This window comes from Oxyura jamaicensis, chromosome Z, assembly GCF_011077185.1.
Source record: "Oxyura jamaicensis isolate SHBP4307 breed ruddy duck chromosome Z, BPBGC_Ojam_1.0, whole genome shotgun sequence".
NCBI lineage: Eukaryota > Metazoa > Chordata > Aves > Anseriformes > Anatidae > Oxyura > Oxyura jamaicensis.
In genome coordinates, this window is record NC_048926.1 from 20,159,779 (window position 1) to 20,178,745 (window position 18,967).

At 40.2% G+C, this 18,967-nt stretch overlaps 1 protein-coding gene across 1 annotated transcript in view; it reads left to right on the plus strand.

Moving 5' to 3' along the window:
• The window catches only part of RAB3C (RAB3C, member RAS oncogene family), a 147,401-nt gene extending 131,728 nt beyond the window's left edge, over nt 1–15,673 (plus strand). Inside the window, exon 5 of the mRNA XM_035309398.1 lies at nt 8,076–15,673. Coding sequence (XP_035165289.1) covers nt 8,076–8,263 — 188 coding nt within the window. The 3' untranslated portion in view covers nt 8,264–15,673. The remainder of the gene's footprint in view (nt 1–8,075) is intronic.
• Nucleotides 15,674–18,967: the final 3,294 nt, after the last annotated feature.

Consider the following 18,967-nt stretch of genomic DNA (forward strand, 5'->3'; position numbering starts at 1 on the left):
TAGTTTTTAATTGCAAGTTCTGTCATTAGAAGGTAAAATGTATTGTCAAGGCCACAGTCCCTAAGATTGCTGCAGCAATACAGTCCTGCCCACAGGTCCAAGCCATGCCACCTGTGCTCATGCTGTAGCAGGTACCAGAGGGATACAGCTAGATCTGTCCCCAGTGTCTGGCCACCTCTGCTGGAAGGTCCTGCTTGTCCTATCCCACGTTTTTGGCTTAGGTTGGTTAAGAGTCTGGGAAATCAACCTGTTGTACCACAGAAATGTTGATGTCCAGCTAAAATCCACTTCTGGGTGCATGTTCTGTCAACTGGTTTTCAGGGCAGTGCACCTCCCCCAAGAGTTTCTGTGCCTTCACGTTTCTTGCATCCTGCCACCCAGGATCATCCAGGGCCGGGGAGCATCCAGCACTTCAGACCGTGCTTTACGTAGACTTGCCTGCTTTGTAGATGTATCCTGGCACACCGTCTCTCCCAGAGGCCACCAAACAATGTCCGAAAACAAAATCAAATGGGTCGTAAGCAAGCTCTTGCATTCCCTTCTGCAAAGGCAGGCAGAAGCCATCCTCATGCTGAATTCAGGGTGCCCAGGTCTGCTGCTGAGATGGACAGGGACACGATTGGTTTCTGAATCTTGTCATGGCTTCAGCACAAGACAGCGGGTCTTGTGTCAGGACTGGGGTGAACCTACTCGCCTGTAGGAATTTGGGGTATAAGCACCCTGAGTTCTGGGAGTATTAGGCATCTGTGAGTTTATGCAATAACTAAAGAGGCATTTTTAGGGCTCCAATTTTGACATCTAAATCAGGAATCGAGTGGAACTTGGCATCTCAGCCCCAGGCTTACTAGAACAGCAAGTTCTGTTTTGCCTCTTTGTCTGGCTGGAGGCTGTGGTGCAGAAGGCTAACTTTGCATTAAAAATGAAAATAATTGGTTTGTGCAGGAACATGCCTCTTTCATATTTTCACCCTTCACTGTTTTTTAGCCCTGTTTAAAAGGCAAATGTTCGAGCCAGAGGAAGGAGACAGACAGCATTGGAAAACACCAGGCTTATTTTAGTTAAAGCACACACAGGGTATTGGCAGAGCAATTGAAGTCTCAGAAGTACCTGTCCCCAGGATGTTTTTCTACAGGAGGAAATGCCAGCCCACTGTTGCTTTGATAGACTCCAAGATGCGTCACTTAATGGCAAAGAGAAGCAAAGGATCGTGTTTGCTCACCAGAAGTCTCTTGTGAACAAGCAAACAAAAATTCTTTGCCACAAATGTAATTTATCTCCCAAATGCACTCTTTCAAAAGGTATCTGGAAGTCACAATCAAAGTCACTGCTCTTTGCTGAGATAATAATAGCAAAGTCCTCTTTAGGGGTTTAATGTTGTTTTAATACTTTTCTTAAAATATTTTAGCCCTTGAGCTTGTTTGGAGAGCAGAGATCCCATCCAGCTGGCCTGCAAAGCAGAGCACAGAGTAGGCAGATCTCCTAGCATAGGTGTAGTTGCAGAAGATGCTTTGAAGAACAGCAATGGTCACCAGCTACTTTCAGACCCATTCCCTGGGAGAGGTGACCTTTGCAGTGATGCCACTTGTGTCTGTCTTGTTCTTTGAGAGAGGGGTGCAGGTCTCAAGGATATCAGGAGTTCTGAGGAAGGGGACAGCTGAGCAGAGAACAAAGGTCTTGCAGTTGTCTTGATTGTCAGCCTGCAATGTGACTGCAAACCTTTATTAGGTACTATTCACAGCAGGCGTGAAGGTAAGTGCCTGTCAGTGCCCTCTCAGAGCCAACCACAGAATGCAAACCCAGGAAAATAAGGCACCATTAGGCTCCTCTCCTTTATGCAGTATAACATTGTTAAATGATTCATTCCCATGGCTTCCTGGACTTTGCCAGTCATACGCTGCTAAGTTACAAAGTGATCAGGTTCCTGGAGTCACTTCTTGCTCAGCCATCGCACTGCAGTATTTCTCCTGAAAATATCGGGTTTGGCAGGCCACTGGAAAGAGCAGCACTAAGGAACACAGCTCAAACTTGCCTACAAGCAAGGATAGCTATCAAAAGACTGCAGCCTTGAGGACATCTGTTAAACATCGCATAACATCAGGGGAGAGAAATATAATTGTCTTGGTTAAGGACAAACACTCTGAAACCAGAAGGCCTTCCTGATCAGCTGGTGAAACATTAACATAACTCTTGCCTGTATTGGCTGTGGAATTGTGCTTAAAATGGATTAGCTAGCACGTCCTCTTGATGTCACTTTTTCTCAGGAAGGTGAGAGGGTGCAGAATGCTTTTCTCTTTGCACACAGCTTTCCTTTCTGTTTTATTATTATTATTATTATTATTTTCCCTTATTTTTTTTAGAGCAAACATAAACAAGTTTTAATGAGCTTTGATGAAGGCAGAGAAGGAAGAAAATCAGGATTTCAGGCTGTTCATATGCTTACCAATGGCTAACTTAGCAACTCTGTGCTCTGTAGCTCACCAGGTGAGCAATAACAGCATGACAGTGTCCTGGCTGATCCCTGCTGCTGTAGCGTGCTGCAGGGGCTGCTGAGAGCTTGCCAGCTTTCTCTGAGTCAATACCAGAGGGGAGAGGGGAGATAAGGAAATTAGACAGAACTGTGTACAGACAGCAAAGGGAAAAGTGAGTGAAACAACAACAAAGATATTTAAATGATGCATCTTGCTGCATCTTCCACACACAATGTTCTTATGGTCAGGCAGCACTTTGATATTTTGGATTTTCTCAGTTCCTGCTCCATTCTGCCTTTCCTACCCATTTGCCTCTTGGGTTTTGTCATATCTTTGTAGTTATTTGCTCTGCCCAGTCTCTTCCACTTCTGCAGTACAGATCATCATGGGTGGTGGGAACATGGTGTTCTTTGAGCTCTGCTGCCCTTAGCATCACCAGGGATTTGCTTCACTTCAGCCTCATACTCACACAAAAAGTCTTTCTTCTCAGTTAATAACAAGCAGCACCAAAAAAAAAAAAAAAAAAAAAAAAAAAAAAAAAAAAAACCTGTGTTGAAAAGCATAGATCTGAAGCCATCAAACGTTAGAAGCTCTCAGTCTCCAAGCACTATTAGTGAAATATTTGAAAAATGAGTCAGGAGGACAGGAAAGGTCACTGGGAAAAACATCTGCAAATTATTCTGTAACAAAATGAAAAGCAATCAAAATTCAGGAGGTTGTACATCTTTCCACTTTGTTCTGAAATATTTTTTCTAGACATACCTTACAAGGTGAAAATGTCCCCTATCTCTTTGAAACTGTTACACAGACATTCAGACACAGGGCTTCTGTTAAAAATAAATAAATGAAATCTTTGCTAAAGGTAATACATGGGAAACTGAATCTTTGTGCAGGATGGACAAGATCCTCTGTTGCAAGGGTCATAGAAGCATAGAATCATTTATGTTGGAAAAGACTTTAAAGATCACCAAGTCCTACCATCCACTTCACACTGCAAGTCCACTGCTAAACCGTGTCCCTAAGCGCCGCATCCTCCATGTCTCAGGTATTTCCAGGGATGCTGACTCCACCACTTCCCTGGGCAGCCCTTTGCAATGCCTAAGCAGCCTGTCTTTGAAGAAACTCTTCCTGATATCCAATGTAAACCTCCCCTGGAGAACTTTGAGGCCTCACATCCTATCACTTGTCACCTGAGAGAAGAGCCTGACACCCACCTTACTAACAGTTCCTTTAAGGTAGCTGTAGAGAGCAATGAGGTATCCCCCTCAGCCTCCGCTCCAGCAGACAAGGCAGCCCGAGTTCCCTCAGCCTCTTCTCATAGGTCTTGTTTTCTAGGCCCTTTAGCAGCTTTGCTGCTCTTCTCTCAATGTGTTCCAGCAACTCAATGTCCTTCTTGTAGCAAGGGGCCCCAGACTGAACACAGTGCTCGAGGTGCCATCTGTCTCACCAGGACAGGGTATAGAGGGACAATCCCTTCCCTGGTCCTGCTGGCCACACCATTTCTGGTGCAGGCTAGGAGGCTGTTGGCTCTCCTGGCCAGCCGGACACACAGCTGTCTCATGTCCATCAGGCTGTTGACCAGCACCCCCAGCTCCTTTTCTGCCAGACAACTTTCCAGCCACTCTTCCCCAAGCCTCTACCACTGGAAGGGTTTGTTATGCCTCAAGTGTTGTATCCAGCATTTGGCCCTATTGAATGCCATGCAGCTGGATATGGCCCATCGATCTAGCCTATCGAGATCCCTCTGCAGGGCCTTCCTAGCCTCAACCAGATCAACAATCCTGCCCATCCTGGTGTCATGGGCAAACTCAGTGAGGTTGCACTTGATTCCCTTATCCAGAAGGTTGATGAAAACGTTAAACAAAACTGGCCCAAGTACAGTGAAGTACCCTGCAGTGGTGTCTTCAGCTGTGTTAGATGAGATTCGCAGAACTGTTCTGCTCAGTTCTTGTAATCCAACTCATCCTATGGCACCTCTCCAGTATATGCCACAATCAGTTGGAAGTGATTCTTTTAAAATGTGCACAAACCCTTTCTTGACTGGTACAAAAGGCTGTTCTGTGTGATCCTTTCTGCATCTGCAAGAACAGTTTCTACAGACTATCTACAATGATCTTGCCCTTGTGCAGCTGAATTCATTCTACAGTAGAAGCTGCCTGTGGGGAACCTCCTGGAACAGCCATGTTCGCCACGCAGGGTATTTATCAACACATGTAAGCATATCAATAGTGCCTATCAACTGGCCTGTGTACAGCCAGGACCGTTTAGGGAAATCTCCAGGAGAGAATGAAATTCCCACCTGTACAGTTCCTGGAAAGAATAAGGCAAATATTTTGTTGTGGATGAAGCTGGGAGTTCTGTCACTTTGTCATGGCTTACTGCAGTGTTCAAATCAGTGCATCATCTCATCTTTGCTGGTATAGCTGGGGAGATCCTCAATCACCCAGGAAACTGAGGACTAAGCAGCTAAAGTGTGCACACAGGCAAAGCCTGATAACCAGCTATAGCACTACTGTAACAATAATTTCCTTCTTATATCAAAATCATAGCCAAAATAGATTTAATCACAGCTGTAATATCTATTTTTACTTGAATTAATATTTTTGTGCTTGAACACCCTATAAGCCCTGTTCTACTTGGATAAGTGGGGGCTCTTCATTTTTCATGTTTTTATGCAGAAAGGACTCATTGTGGTAGTGGTCTGTTCTCTTGATTCTGTCTGTGTTACAGTATTTCTTGATGTTGGATTACTCTCTTTGTGACACTTTTCCTTTCATTTTCTGCTTCTTCTGTCCAGATCTTGTCTACCTGTCTTACCTACCATTTCATGATCATCTCTTGTGCTAGGTGTTCTGCGTTCCTGTCTTTAAAACCTGCTCCCCTTAGAAATGTCTTAGAGATTGATTCTTATTCTTGTCATCTTCTCTAAGGCTTCAGTGTTGCAACTCTCAAATATACCCCTATTGTCCTTCAACCCCTCTGCCCTCTTGTTCTGCTTGTATCCTCCTCCTTTCTCCTCTTTCTGTCTACACAGCTGCCAATAGTGAGGGTATAGGGCTTATGCTATCCCTTTCTTATGCATCGTATTACGAGCAGAAGCATACAATGGGCACAAGTGCTGCCATATTACACACAGGATCATGGGAGGTTACAAAGCTCGATGATGGTCAGGTTAGAGAGCTGTTATCTAGAGTAATAGTTATATTCTGTCACAGCTGTGCCTTGTTTATACCGTAAATACAGTGTGATGTTCTCAGCATCCCAGGGAGCAGGTCCTGATTTTATGCCATTTTATTGAAGTTATGACCAATCAAAGTGTTCTGGATTCAGATCGCACAAGCGCAGCAAGCACCTGCTGCTGGTCAGGGCAGTCTGACTGTCACTGCTCAGGTTTCTCATAGAGTCTGAGTGAGATAATGCCTTCAGCCATCCTCTTGGATTGCAACGCAGATGTATCTTTGAAAACAAATCTAACTTCTTTGGAACAGCTGCTTTTCTGCTGCTTCCCGTGGAGCAGATGTTAATAGTTCTGGGAAGACCTGACTCCATAGCTGTGCTACAGAATCACAGCTGAGTTTCAACACAGATCATTCCCCCCTGCAGTCCCCAACAGATCTGAAAAGTTTTATCCTGTATGGAGTGCTGCAGGAACACAGAAGCCACAACCAAGTGAGGTTACACTGTCTTTCCACATTTGCCTTCCATTTTAGAGGAAAGGTGTTGTGTAAGCCCAACTAAGGTCTAACAAAAAAATGGTTTGAGACATAGATTCAAACCACCTCCCAGTGTATGATTTCTGTATGTCATCTTTTACCCACAATTTTCCTGCTTTTCAGAGAAAAGTAGAAAGGAAAAGTTTTCAAGCTAACATATCCTCGTGCCTGGAAGATTATCCTAGCACTTTTTGCTGATACTATTGGACGTTGTCTGACTAAATCCCTGTTACAGTGTTTGTACCTTCAGGGGGTTATTATTGAAACTACCTACAAGGACTAACTTAGGCCTGTGTTTAGCTCCTGTGCATCCAAATAACTTAGCACTTTGTGACATTTCAAAAAAAGTCACCTTATATAAATTAAAATATGAAGAATATTCAGAACACAGAATTTGCATTTGTTATTGGCTCATGCTGTGTTATCTTGCCAAGTTAAATATAATTATCTTCTGTAGATCTAAGCAAGTACTCAACCACTTACCTGGTTATAGGACTGTGCATATCTGCATTATATCCTGTTTATCGAATATATGAAACTAATATTATCTTAGTAGCTGAATTTAATTTGAAGTAGCCTTTGGAAATAGAAGATTAGCCCACACACAACATTAAAAGAAAGAAAGAGAGAGAGGGAGAGAGATGGTGTTTTCTGCCTTTTTGCCAAGAGTTTGAAGTTACTGACATTTTCTTATTAAACTTGGTGGTCACTGCACATTGCTTTTCAGCATTAATCAGAAGGAATCAAAATAGTTCAGCAAATGAAAATCTTTTCTTACAGTAAAGATTTCCACTGTTAGATTTTTAGTGGATTAGATATTTTGTAAATTCTCTTGATATTGAAACCTGAGGCAGTGGAAAGACAGAAGTAGGAGACATTTCTGTATTATCAAGGAGTCCTCATGTGGGCAATATGAGAACTATGAGACGAGATGAAGCATGGGGTGTGTGTGGTGATTGGGGTGTGTGCATCGGGGAAACTTAGTGAATAAATAAACAAGCAAACAAACAAACAAACCCCCCCAAAAAGGACAAAGAAATTGTAAAGTACAGAATAGCAAAGACCCAGCACTGGTAGAAAACTCTGGTAGAAGGATTATAGGCTGACCAGCAAGTTGCAAACCTGGAAGAAGGCAGATGTGGGAGATAACACTTGGGACAAATCAGGGCAGAGAACAGAGCTTAGGAAAGCTAGCTCTGATCCTTACAGGCTTCTATGTTCATGTTAGCTCTGACTGTAGCCTTTGGGGTAACCATTGGGAATGGATAGATAAAAGTCTTTCTATATAAATGAATTAAGGACAAAAAAGAACAACAACAACAAAATTGGTTAATAGTTTAGTTTGGTGGCTGGGGGTTCATGTTTTGCTTCACAGATTTACCTTTATTTCAAGTAGGTACCAAACAAAGCTTTGCTTGCCTTATCTGCCTTTTTACCTTTTTGTTTCCCAATAGAGTCATCTGTTTTTGCACCACATTAATGACACAGTGGAAATGGCTTTTTCCAGTTGAATAATGCTCAGAGGAACTTAATAGCTAGAGATGGAACAGTAGGTTATTCCTTCACAATGGCTGCATATAGAGAGCATTTCTAAATTAATACTATTCTCAAATTGGTGTCAGTTTTTAGGTTATTTTTTTTTTTTAGGTAGAATATGTTTAAGGGAATGTATTTGAGCCAGTCTTGATTTTATCTGATTTTGTATAAAGCAAATAACTCTAATGTAGTTACTCTGATTGTGGTAAAATTGTAACTGCTCTTGCAAAATCACTGTTTTATATGTGTGCACTCACATGTTTACTTTCCGTGTGTCACATCACTCTTTGTCCGAGAGAAGTTTGTGTGCTTATTGGAGACACTGCAATATACAACATTAAAATGTTGTTTTTCTTAGGTTTTGAATTTTTTGAAGCAAGTGCCAAGGACAACATTAATGTCAAGCAGACATTTGAGCGACTCGTGGATATCATCTGTGACAAAATGTCAGAAAGCCTGGAGACAGATCCCACCATTGCTGCTGGCAAGCAGAACACACGACTAAAGGACACCCCTCCACCACAGCAACCCAACTGTGGCTGTTAATGCAGCTATCAACAAAGGCAGCTCCAGTGCATTCTGTTGCCAACAGAGTATTTATGAATGGTCTATATGCCTTTATTTATACTGTTTTATTAATTTATTTGGGAGAAAATTCTTTTATTCTACATAAGCAACTGTTTGAGTATAGAAATGTTATTAGTTTGAAAGGATGATCCATGTTTAGCATCTGGCTTTTGCATGCAAGATGGCTATTATTTTCTCTTCTTTTTACCATTTTACATTACACTTACTTCAGCTGGTGCCATGCCCTCAGACCATATTTACCTAGAATTGACTTGCTTTATCAGTTTCAAATTTTAGAGTTGAATCCTTAGGGTAGTAGGCAAGGTATTTTAGAATAAGCTTCCCCATGCCATTTATATTTCTTCCTGACTGAAAATCAATTTAGAAATATCACTTTAAAGAGCCGATCACTCATTCTGTCTGAATCATTTGTATAAGGTACGCTTATTGGAGCATACTGCCTTGACAAGTCTCGGCTTAGTATGTTACACATCATGGCTGCTCAGAAATTGCAGAAGTTAGAAGGAACAAACCTCCAACCTTCTTGGACCCTAAGCCACCACACATCTCTTTGAGATTGCAACTGGATGTGGGTGTTCAGTGCAGGTCCTCAGAGATATCAGGTACTTGATCCTGTCTGGCTAGTTAATCCGTTTACATTCCTGTGGGACCTGCATATCTATCTAATAACTTTCTGAAACTTAGTTTCTCATTTCACCATACAGAGACCCTGGTATTATCTGTCCCAGTAGAGGAGAGCTGATCAGGTCTTTTAATTTCCACCTGAGTTAAGATAGTAAACACCCAGTACTGATATTAAACCTGAAAGAGCCAAATCCATTTTGATCAGTTTTTCGTAGCCAAAAACTGTCTTGTCATACTGCTGTCAAACTGACACACTTAAGCTTTCAGGAATTTCATCTCCCATTCAGTCACTCAGGCAGCCACCACCATACTGGCTGCAAGTACCTTTATTTTTCTCAGACCTATTGTAGAAATGCTGCTGATGTCAGTGAGTTGGAGTTTTACCTCATTTTTACTTTGATGAGGGTATCTGTTTTTGACAAGGCAATCAGAAATTTCCAAAATTTTCAAAATTTCTAGGTGTAATAAATATTATTTATTATGAAGTTAGTCTGAATATATCTATAAAATCAGGAAAAATATGTGAAATACACAATCAACAAAAGGCAGGACAAAGCATGCAAATTCTATTTTTATAAAGTGTTAAAAATAGTCATATTTGACAATTTTAAAAAGTACTCTAGTAATTGGTTGGAGTTTCTTACATCTATGCCCTATAGTGCTTTGTACATCTGCTTTATTTGGGTCACAGTGACATTTAAAAACTAAATTGCATAATTGAGAAAGCATTAACTGTTTTATTGTTCCTATTAGACGGGTTTAGGACAAAGCTGACATTTCTCAGGCTGTCTGCAACAGGAAAAAAATGGAAGACAAAAATGAAAAGTAACAAATGGTACTGAGAACTGCTTGAAACTGCAAAGAAATCCTTCTATATGCATTCATTTTTTCAAAGGTAATTTATATAAGTTCCTGAAAGACATCAAGGAAAATGGGCACTGTTATTTATTTATTTATTTTTACTGGTTAAATACACTGCATAAACTTTGACATAGTGAAAATTACTTTCAGACAAGGCATATAGGCACATGCAAAATGGATATGCCACCAGGGGGCTACACTGGCTGCCTAATTCAAATTAAAAGATGTTCTTTCTTTAGTCTAGGGTTTAAACCATGTCTGTCCTGTTAACTAGCTTCCTTAAACACCTATTTTTCTAGTAGACAAAGAGGCTGAGCCTTCACATGCTTAATTTTACAAAGTAAAAGTAAAAACTACTTTCCTCTTTGGACAGTCAGAGAGCAGTCAGCTAGAAGAGGCAGATGCTACCCCAACCATAACCCTGCCTCTATATGGGGATAATGCTTTTCTCTCTACTGTCTAAGACAGCACACTGATAACTGTGTTGAGAGACTTTCAATGATACCTCTTCACCCACTAGGTACCAGCTGCTTTAAAAAGAGAAGTTGTAAGAAACCAAGGGAGATTTGTGTGAGATTGTAGCCAGTTCTCTGCCCTATGCTTTGTGCTTGCTGCAGAAAAGTGAGCAGGGAAGCCTTGAGATAACACTTATCTGCAGTCCTCAGCCCTTTATAAAAGGTCTAGGCAAAGCACAGTAAGGAGGAAAGAGGACATCACTACATCTTATAAAAGCTTGGGCATGTCCTGGATCATGTAGCTCTGCTACAAGTGCAAATATTCAGCTTTGCTCTGGGATGCTGGCTTCAAAACAGGTATGTCCTGTGCACACTGTAACAAGGTAAAAAGCTCACAGGACACCCTGCTACAGCCACACCTTGATTGTACTCCATTGCAATGAATTCCAGACTCTCACTGCCTCTTTGTGACAATGTAGTTTTTAGTCAGTGGTGGTAGTACATTATCAGCATATATCTTTTTAAAGAAGTTAAGTGATAGATAAATTATTCTTTACTTGTATGGGGTGAACTGTTTGGTTTTCATTTTGCATCAAGGAACTGGTCAGAACAATAACAACAAAATCAGAGAGTAAGATTTTCTCCTTCCATTTTCTGAGACAAATAAAATGCCAGGCTTCCAACATGTCTGATCTTCTGTGTGGGATGGGAAGGATGGGGAAAGAAGCTGCCAGAGCTGCTCATCAGACTGCCAGCCATGTGTCGGGGCGAAAGGGCTCACCTGAAATAGGAGTGCAGTCACTAGACAAGAATTCCTAGGATCTTTGTATTAACACTCAGACTTTGTCATAGAAATGCAAGGCCCAGCCACTAGATAGGAACTCCTAGGATCTTTTAGGACACTCAGACTTTATAATAGAATTTAGAATTAGTCAGATTAATTACAATTAATTTTTCAGATCCATGGAGGTTTTCAAGACCAGACTAGATAAAATTCTGAGCGGTCTGCTTTGACCTCTCAAGTTGGCACTGGTTTGAGGAGGAGGTTGTGCTTGATGACCTGCTGATGCCCCATCCAACCTGCTTTAGCCTACCAGCCCTTCCTCTGAAATTGGAAATGCCTAAATATTTGAGTATAACTGTAGTGAACAATCAGGGTTACCTACGGTTGGAAAAATAGGTTTTGATTTTCCATCCAGTAGAACAAATTGGCTTTTGAGAAGCATGATAATCTCAATACTTCACCTTCCTCAGCTGGGACCTGGCTATTGCAGAGGAATACAACCAGAAAAAGCTTTGGGGAAGTAAATCACTATCCCATCCCCAGGCATTCTAAATTTTAGTTTGAGTTCTGAGGGAACAAGCAGAAGTGGGATTTTCATTCTACTGACAATTATGGCTTGGCCTGTTTTACAGTGCAGGATGTCCAATTTAATCCTGTGTCATTATAATTCAGCTCCAATTGACTTCTGTGATAGAACTGCAAATTTCTTAAATGTGAGCAGAGATACATTAATACTGAGCTCTTTGGAGATCCCATCACAACCTAAACAAGGATCAAAATTTAAACAACCAATTTAAACAATCAATTCTTCATAGATTCCAGTAGTCACTGATTGTGCACTGGTCATGGGAGAAGAAAGAAGCAGGGTTTGCTTAGATCCCTAATCTAAGCACTGTTGCGGTACAGTTCTGTCAAGAAAAAGAATCAGACTAAAAAAAAAAAAAAAAAAAAAAATTACTTTATTGGTAACAAGTGGTCTGGATCATTAAATTGAAAACCTGGGACAAGATATGCAAAACTATTTTCAGCCTCATCAGAATTTTTGGTGAAAAAATACAATTTGCACTAATTTCTTGTCACTCTCAGCACAGAAAGAAGACTGATTGTAATGGAGCTTTACTGGTCCATCCACAGATGACCTTTTCAGCCAAAATGTAGGTCAACTGATGAGTTACAGCAGTTGACACACAGAGCGTATTGCGTTTTTGAGACTGAGGGTCCTGAGCTCCATAGTGCCAGCTGAACTATCACTGCACAACCCATTTTCCAAATTACATGCTAGACTAATGCTTTTAACAGCGGGGTAATCCTGTGCATGGATAATACACCAGCCTTAACATGCTCTGATAGTGTCATGCTTGCTACATGATCAAACTTGTTCTCAGAAAATCCCTTGGGATAGGATACAGGAGCACAGGATGTGACCAGCTCCTGCATTGCCTCGTAGCACTGACCATCCAGACAGCTAGCAAGCCTTGTTGGGTTCAACCTTCAGATGCATGTTTTTGGTTCTGATAAGAGTTCATGTTCACAAGCATTTTGGTCCTTACAGCACAGCTAACTTACTACTCTATATTTTTTGTTCTTGCTGCTGTTTTTTCTTTATTTTGATCTGTTTGTTTGGTGTTTGGAATACTGATGAAGTAGCCTGATTTTCTGTCCCAAAATACTCTTTCTCTCAGAACAGCTGTGTATGTGACTGTTACCTGGAACTGTTCGTTCCTCTGTGCTTATACTTAATGTGATGCCTAGAGAAACTACCTGAGCAACTACATCTCTGTGGCCTTTCCAGAGCATCAGTCTGAAAGATTAAGTTTTCTTCCCAGTCTGCCCAGCTCTGTATATACAGCTGTACCACCTGCAACTTCTTCATTTTAGGAAAGAAGTGCTATTTCATGGTACACAAAATCTGCTGGAGTTTGATCCTAACTTTGAGAATGCTTTGAGTTTAATTGTCAACTCTAGGGGAAAAAAAAAATGGTGGTACAAATTCTTCACCTGATGATGATGCCTTTGTTTCTGCAACAGCAGATGAGAGATGCTGCATTTGCATTTCAGAAGAACCCCCCACAAAACAATCCCTCCCATAAACTGTACTTTTCTATATATGCTGGGGAAGGGCAAGCTTTCTTACTTGCATTTTTAAGGGCATCAACAAAATTCCCATTCTGCTGATTGACTGTTAGGACAGTTTCCTCCTTGGCCTGTTTCTTAGACACACAGCTTTTGAACCTAGTTCCTCTTCAGAATGACAGATTTAGCAGTTTTAGACCATGAGTATGTAAATCCTCACAGATGAACCCTCAGGGGGTGTGAAGCAACATGTCTTCACTTATGCCAACAGGGAACAGAGTTTTGTTGGTTTATACCATTTAATGCATACACATAGTCTCTTCAGTACGGACTGACTCCAGATTCTCCAAGACTCACCATTTGTTGAGTGTCATTTAAAGAGGCAGCTCAGTTCAATTATTTGAATGGTTTTCACCAGTTTTCTTTATTAAGAAGGGGTAAATGCAGTTCATCTTTGCAATATAAACTTTTTTTCCTTTCATTTTTCCTTTTTTTTTTTTTTTTTTAATTCCCCTTCCTTTATTTTACTTTGTTTATATGGGGATGTTCATTGAATCACAAACTGTAACTACACACAAGTAGTATGCATATTGCAGTGGTATGTCTTTGAAGCTTACTCAGTTCCTACTGCTACTTATTCAAGTGCAGTGCACAATTCCCTAAATGCCACTGTGGAATTTATCCAGAACTTGTCATTAACACCAGATGTCAGATGGGTTACGTCTGCAAACCATAGGATTATTTACCGCGGTTCCAGCAGGTGTAGGTGGCTTGTCATTTATAGAGTGAGTTACCTGGTATTTGATTTGGCTGGGGGAAAGTAGAAGTCCAGTAACTTCAGGATCATGCATACCATGCAGAAATGAAAGCTAGGGATTGCTTACCACTTCTGGCGATAAATTTCCTTGAGTAATTCTGACATGTACCTGCAATTAGTCTTAAATGAACTGTTTGTGGTGTAACTGCTGTTTAATATTTTGTCAGTAATGTCAGATGTGTTGTGGCTCAGTTGGACTGTCAGAATGTGTAACCTATATAATAGTATTTGTGAAACTGAAATGTCTTAAATGTTGCATGAAAATATGTTATAAAAATAGATATGTTTTCTATTTTTTGAATACCTCAAAACTGAGGAATCATGGGCCAATAAGTGCAATATTTAATGACTTACTCAGTGTATATAAACTTGTGTGAAAGGGAGAAGTGTCATGTATGTGTGATAAGCTGTTGATGATGCCTGTGTGGCTTAAGATTTCCAGTAGCTCTATGTGTCTTGTAGTAAAATTTATATAGTAAATGCTTTACCAGTGTAGTGTAAAATTACTCTATTCTTAAGTCATTTAAACTATTTTTCATATACGAGATGATGGTAAAAGATGTCTGTCTGTTCACTGCAAGTGCATGTCAATTTTACTTTAAGAATTGTGAGCATCCTTTTTGAAAATCATCACATTACATTGATATTAGTGGGACAATGCTTTCAGTCAGAAGATGCTTGTAACCATTTCTAAACTATCTGCATATATTGTTAAAGCATGTTCTCTAGAAGCATAAAAAGAATCTCCTAGAGCTCAGCATTTACAGAGCGTTATCAGTTACATTATCTATTTACCTGTATTACATAGTACCATGTTGGCGTATTCTCTTTAATCTGATGCAGTTAACTCATAATACTTACCTGAAATATTAAATAGGAGAATCCAATACTCTTGCAGATGACTTGGCAAACTTCAGTTGGTGCTCTGAGTTAACATCTTTGGAAACAGCTTGAAGGTCACAGGCAAAAAAAAAGTCTAGCACAGTGGACAGTGACCTTAGTCACTTATGCCAATTAAGTTTCTTAACTTTTCTAGATCTTAAAGATGGAATTATATCCTTAAATATCCTTAATATATCCTTAAATTATATCCTTAAATATCCTTCATTCAACAGCTACATGGCCCTCAGTCTACATGGCAACAAGTGCAACCCAGAATCTAACCATGAATTGAAAAGGAGACATCCAATCATTTCTATTGTCTTTCCTCTTATCCTTGCATATTTCTAACAATTCTATAAGCACACAAGCCAGGCCATCACTATTCAGAAGACCTCTTGGGTACATTTGAGACTTTAAACCCCAAATAACCTATTTGTGAGTGGTTCCCAGCAGTGACTATGGAATCTGCAGAGGAGAAGTTTATTCTGTTAATTCTTGCTACATTTCAGATTTCAAAGAGAGTGTGTCCTAAGTCCTGGGAATTTGCTAAAGTTGTGTCATTCAGTCTGGGCCAAGGATAGTAACCGGCTTTTCTGAACAATTTTCCTAAAAACTGTTATTAATACCACATTGAAAGGTACAAAGATAGATTTTTAGTTTGACCTGATGCATTTCTGTGACAATGTACAGGGTTGATTTTTATATTTTGTAAAATTACCATGATCAAGAAAATAATCAAACTCTAAGGCCTACTGGAAACCAATAGCATAACTTTCCTTTCCTATGTCTTCACATACTTCTTCTGAGCAAGGAAAGTAAACAGGTTACATTAAGTAGCATAGGACAGTACTTGCAAAGAACTGAAGAACCCTTAAAATTCTTCCTCTTTGTATACCATCTGCCATGAGATCACCTGCAAAATTACACAGACCAGGGTAGAATTAAAACATGTTTTGAGAGAAATCTGGGGTTGCTTAGTAAAAGAAGGAAATCCTGGACATCTTTGTAGCTGAGCAGGAGATAAGTAACAGTCATAATAGGAATTCACACAATAGGAAGTAAATATACAGGCTGCTACAGGACTGAGGATTTACCTAAATTTTTACAGGACTGAGGATTTACCTATTATTTTTATTGCTAAGTGACTTGACTGTTCAAGGGCTGGCAGAAAATTTTAACTAGTATTTTTATTATTCCTCATATAAATATATACACAAATGCTTACCTTGAAAATATGTAGCTGTTCTGGCTCCTTCAAGCTAACTTACTTGCTGAATTGTTCTTGAAGAAAAGTTGAAGTACTTGCTTCGGATACATTTGTGAGGGGGTGAGACTCAATCTGTCCTTCCTCCTCCAACTAGTCCTGCAATATAGTGACTGTGGTTCTAAAAAATATGTTAGTTTAAAATGCTGCTGGGTGACAAATGTTGTGAATATTCTGCATCCATCCATGGGAGCTCTTGTCTGAACGTGAAGTACAAGTTTTATCCATGTGCAGAGTTTAAAATCTATGTGAACGTAGAGACTGTGTGTATTCCATTGGATATTTTGTTTGTATGTGAGTTCTGTATACCAAGTAGATTTTGCTCTTTTAGTTTTTTGTTGGAAGGTTTCTTTCCTTTTATGATTACAATAAATATACAAGAGACTATATTCATGAATATCTCAGTTGTGGTGACATGGTCTTACCCCTATCCTCTCTCTCTTAATTTCTTTTCACCTACTATAACTGTGAAAAATAAATAAATAAATAAATAAACAAACAAACACTTCAGTTTTGACAATAATGCCACAACTGCTGAATATCTATCTCCTCAGCAGATATAAACCTCAGGGGATATAAACCAAAAGACTGGTTTGTCTTCTCTCTCCATTGCACAAAGTTTACTGAAGATTTTGCCCTAGGATTCTGTGGGAGAAAGATTAGACATTTTCCTACCAAAGCACAGTTTTGTGATAGCTTATATGTTAGCCTTTTAGCATGAGGTGAAGTTTTTTTCTTTTAGCTGTATACACTTTTGCTATATAAATTGCTAAATAAGAATTGCTCAGAAGAATCACAGCATCATACAATATCTGAGTTGCAAGGGACCCACAAGGATCATCAAGTCCAACTACTCCTAGGTCCCCAAAGGAACACCCAAAAGAAAGAAAGAAAGAAAGAAAGAAAGAAAGAAAGAAAGAAAGAAAGAAAGAAAGAAAGAAAGAAAGAAAGAAAGAAAGAAAGAAAGAAAGAGAAAGTAAGAAAGAAAGTAAGAAAGAAAGCAGATCAAACTCCTTTAACTCGTGTTCTCTTTTGTTGTTCCATTATGTCAAGTCCCACATTTTTTCTAATATGTTTACGTCTCATCTGCAGAATAAACATTGCATGATTAATGCCGAGTTCTCACTCAACATTAAGAGCTTCCTAGCATATTACTTAGGACCCCATATCGACAGGAAGGTTTTTCTGAGGGGTCTATGCAGCTCACAGCCATGATTCACACATCTTATCTTTTCCGCACTAGCTCTTGTCATTGAATGAAATACCTCTGAGAATGAAATTCCCTTGTTCCCCCCAGCTACCAACAAATTTAGCACCTTCCTCTTGTGATTGATCTGTGAGATTGGCCCCAATGTACTTTCTCTGCCTACTAGGCTGAGTGGAAAAGACAATGAGGAGTAAGAAGTAAAAGATAATGGGGAAGAAACAGGCAGACTTCTGACTTACACGTTGGAACTAGGGTATTTTCACATTGCTTTTATTTGGAATATGTTAGGGCTTTAAACAAATAGAAGCAGACTAAAGAAAATCACAGATGGGTAGATGAGAATGAGGATCCAAGAGGATAAAACCTGCTTCAGCAACAAGAGTTTCTTGCTCAAGAAAAAATAATAATAATAATAATTTTATTTCCAGTCAGGATGCTAGAGTCATAGATAGAAAGTTCCCAACTGCGAAAGAAAAAGGCGTCAGAAAATGTACTGGAAAAAGGAGCTATAAAATGACCCCAAAATATTCCTAACTTTGTCTGAGGAAGAGCAAGTGAACAGAATTTCCCCATGAAGAGTGTGTGTGGGGAGGGGGGAGGGGGAGATGCAGAGGTGGGGGGAATAATTTAGCAATACATTATATCAAAATAAGAGAAACATACTGTGTGCTTACACCCAGCTGAACAAACTCTGACTGTAAATCAGAGAACTGAGGCACTTAAGGGCAAGAATTTGATCTTGCACAAATCTGTGCAACTCTTGAACTGTTAAGTGAAGAACTAAGGTCCCTTCAGAGATCTTACGAACTTCCTTGCTTTATCTGTGTGCCTGTTTGCTACACATGCAAGATCCTGAAGAGTTAAACTATAAGCTAGAAGATTTACAGTTTAACTGGGTAACATGGAAAGGCTGTGGTTTAAGTCAGGGTGAACTCAGTTCATCAGTGGTAGGCAGATGGCATGCTGGTGTGAGGTCCTGTCCTCCATGACTTGCTCGCCAGAGGCCCGCCTAGTGCCTGGTCCAAATGTTCCTGGGCTCCACTGGGTCTGGAGGAGCTGGAGGTGCTGTAGGAGCAGCAGCGGGAGGAGACACGGCAACCTGATCAATGACTGAGCCCGGGGCAATCTCAGGCAACTACGCAACCCACCACAGGGGAAGGAAGAGGAGACCACTTTAACAGCAGGAAAAGGAAAAGGTGTGGAAGGGGCAAAACCTGCCCAAACACCCTGTTGTTAGGAAGATAAAAGCAGTCTTCCTGGAAAGATATAAACTCTAATGTTGCACTCTTAACTTCTTAGTAACAGCTACAAAGGGGAGGATAGGATATTTGGGTTCTCCCCTAAGCAGAAACACACTCTCCTGAGGAGACACTGCCCTTTCCTCATATTCCAACAAACATAAAGAAAGACTTTTGAAAAACAAATTATCAACAGCATATAGAGAGCCCATGATGCCTGCTACAACTCAGCCAGGCATAGACATACACATGCGCAGAGCAGGGCAGCTTTGCTGTGTGGCCTTTGTTAGACTGTTGGGCTTCCTGAGGCCCCAGGAAGTGCGTATGCACTTGTTTCAAACCATTGTTTGTGGTTAAAAACTAAGCCTATGAATAGCTTTAGAACACCTCGGGGTGCCTCACAGGATGTCTGCCTCTTGCCAGCCTTTTAGGTTTAAGTAAGGTTTTAGGGACATAA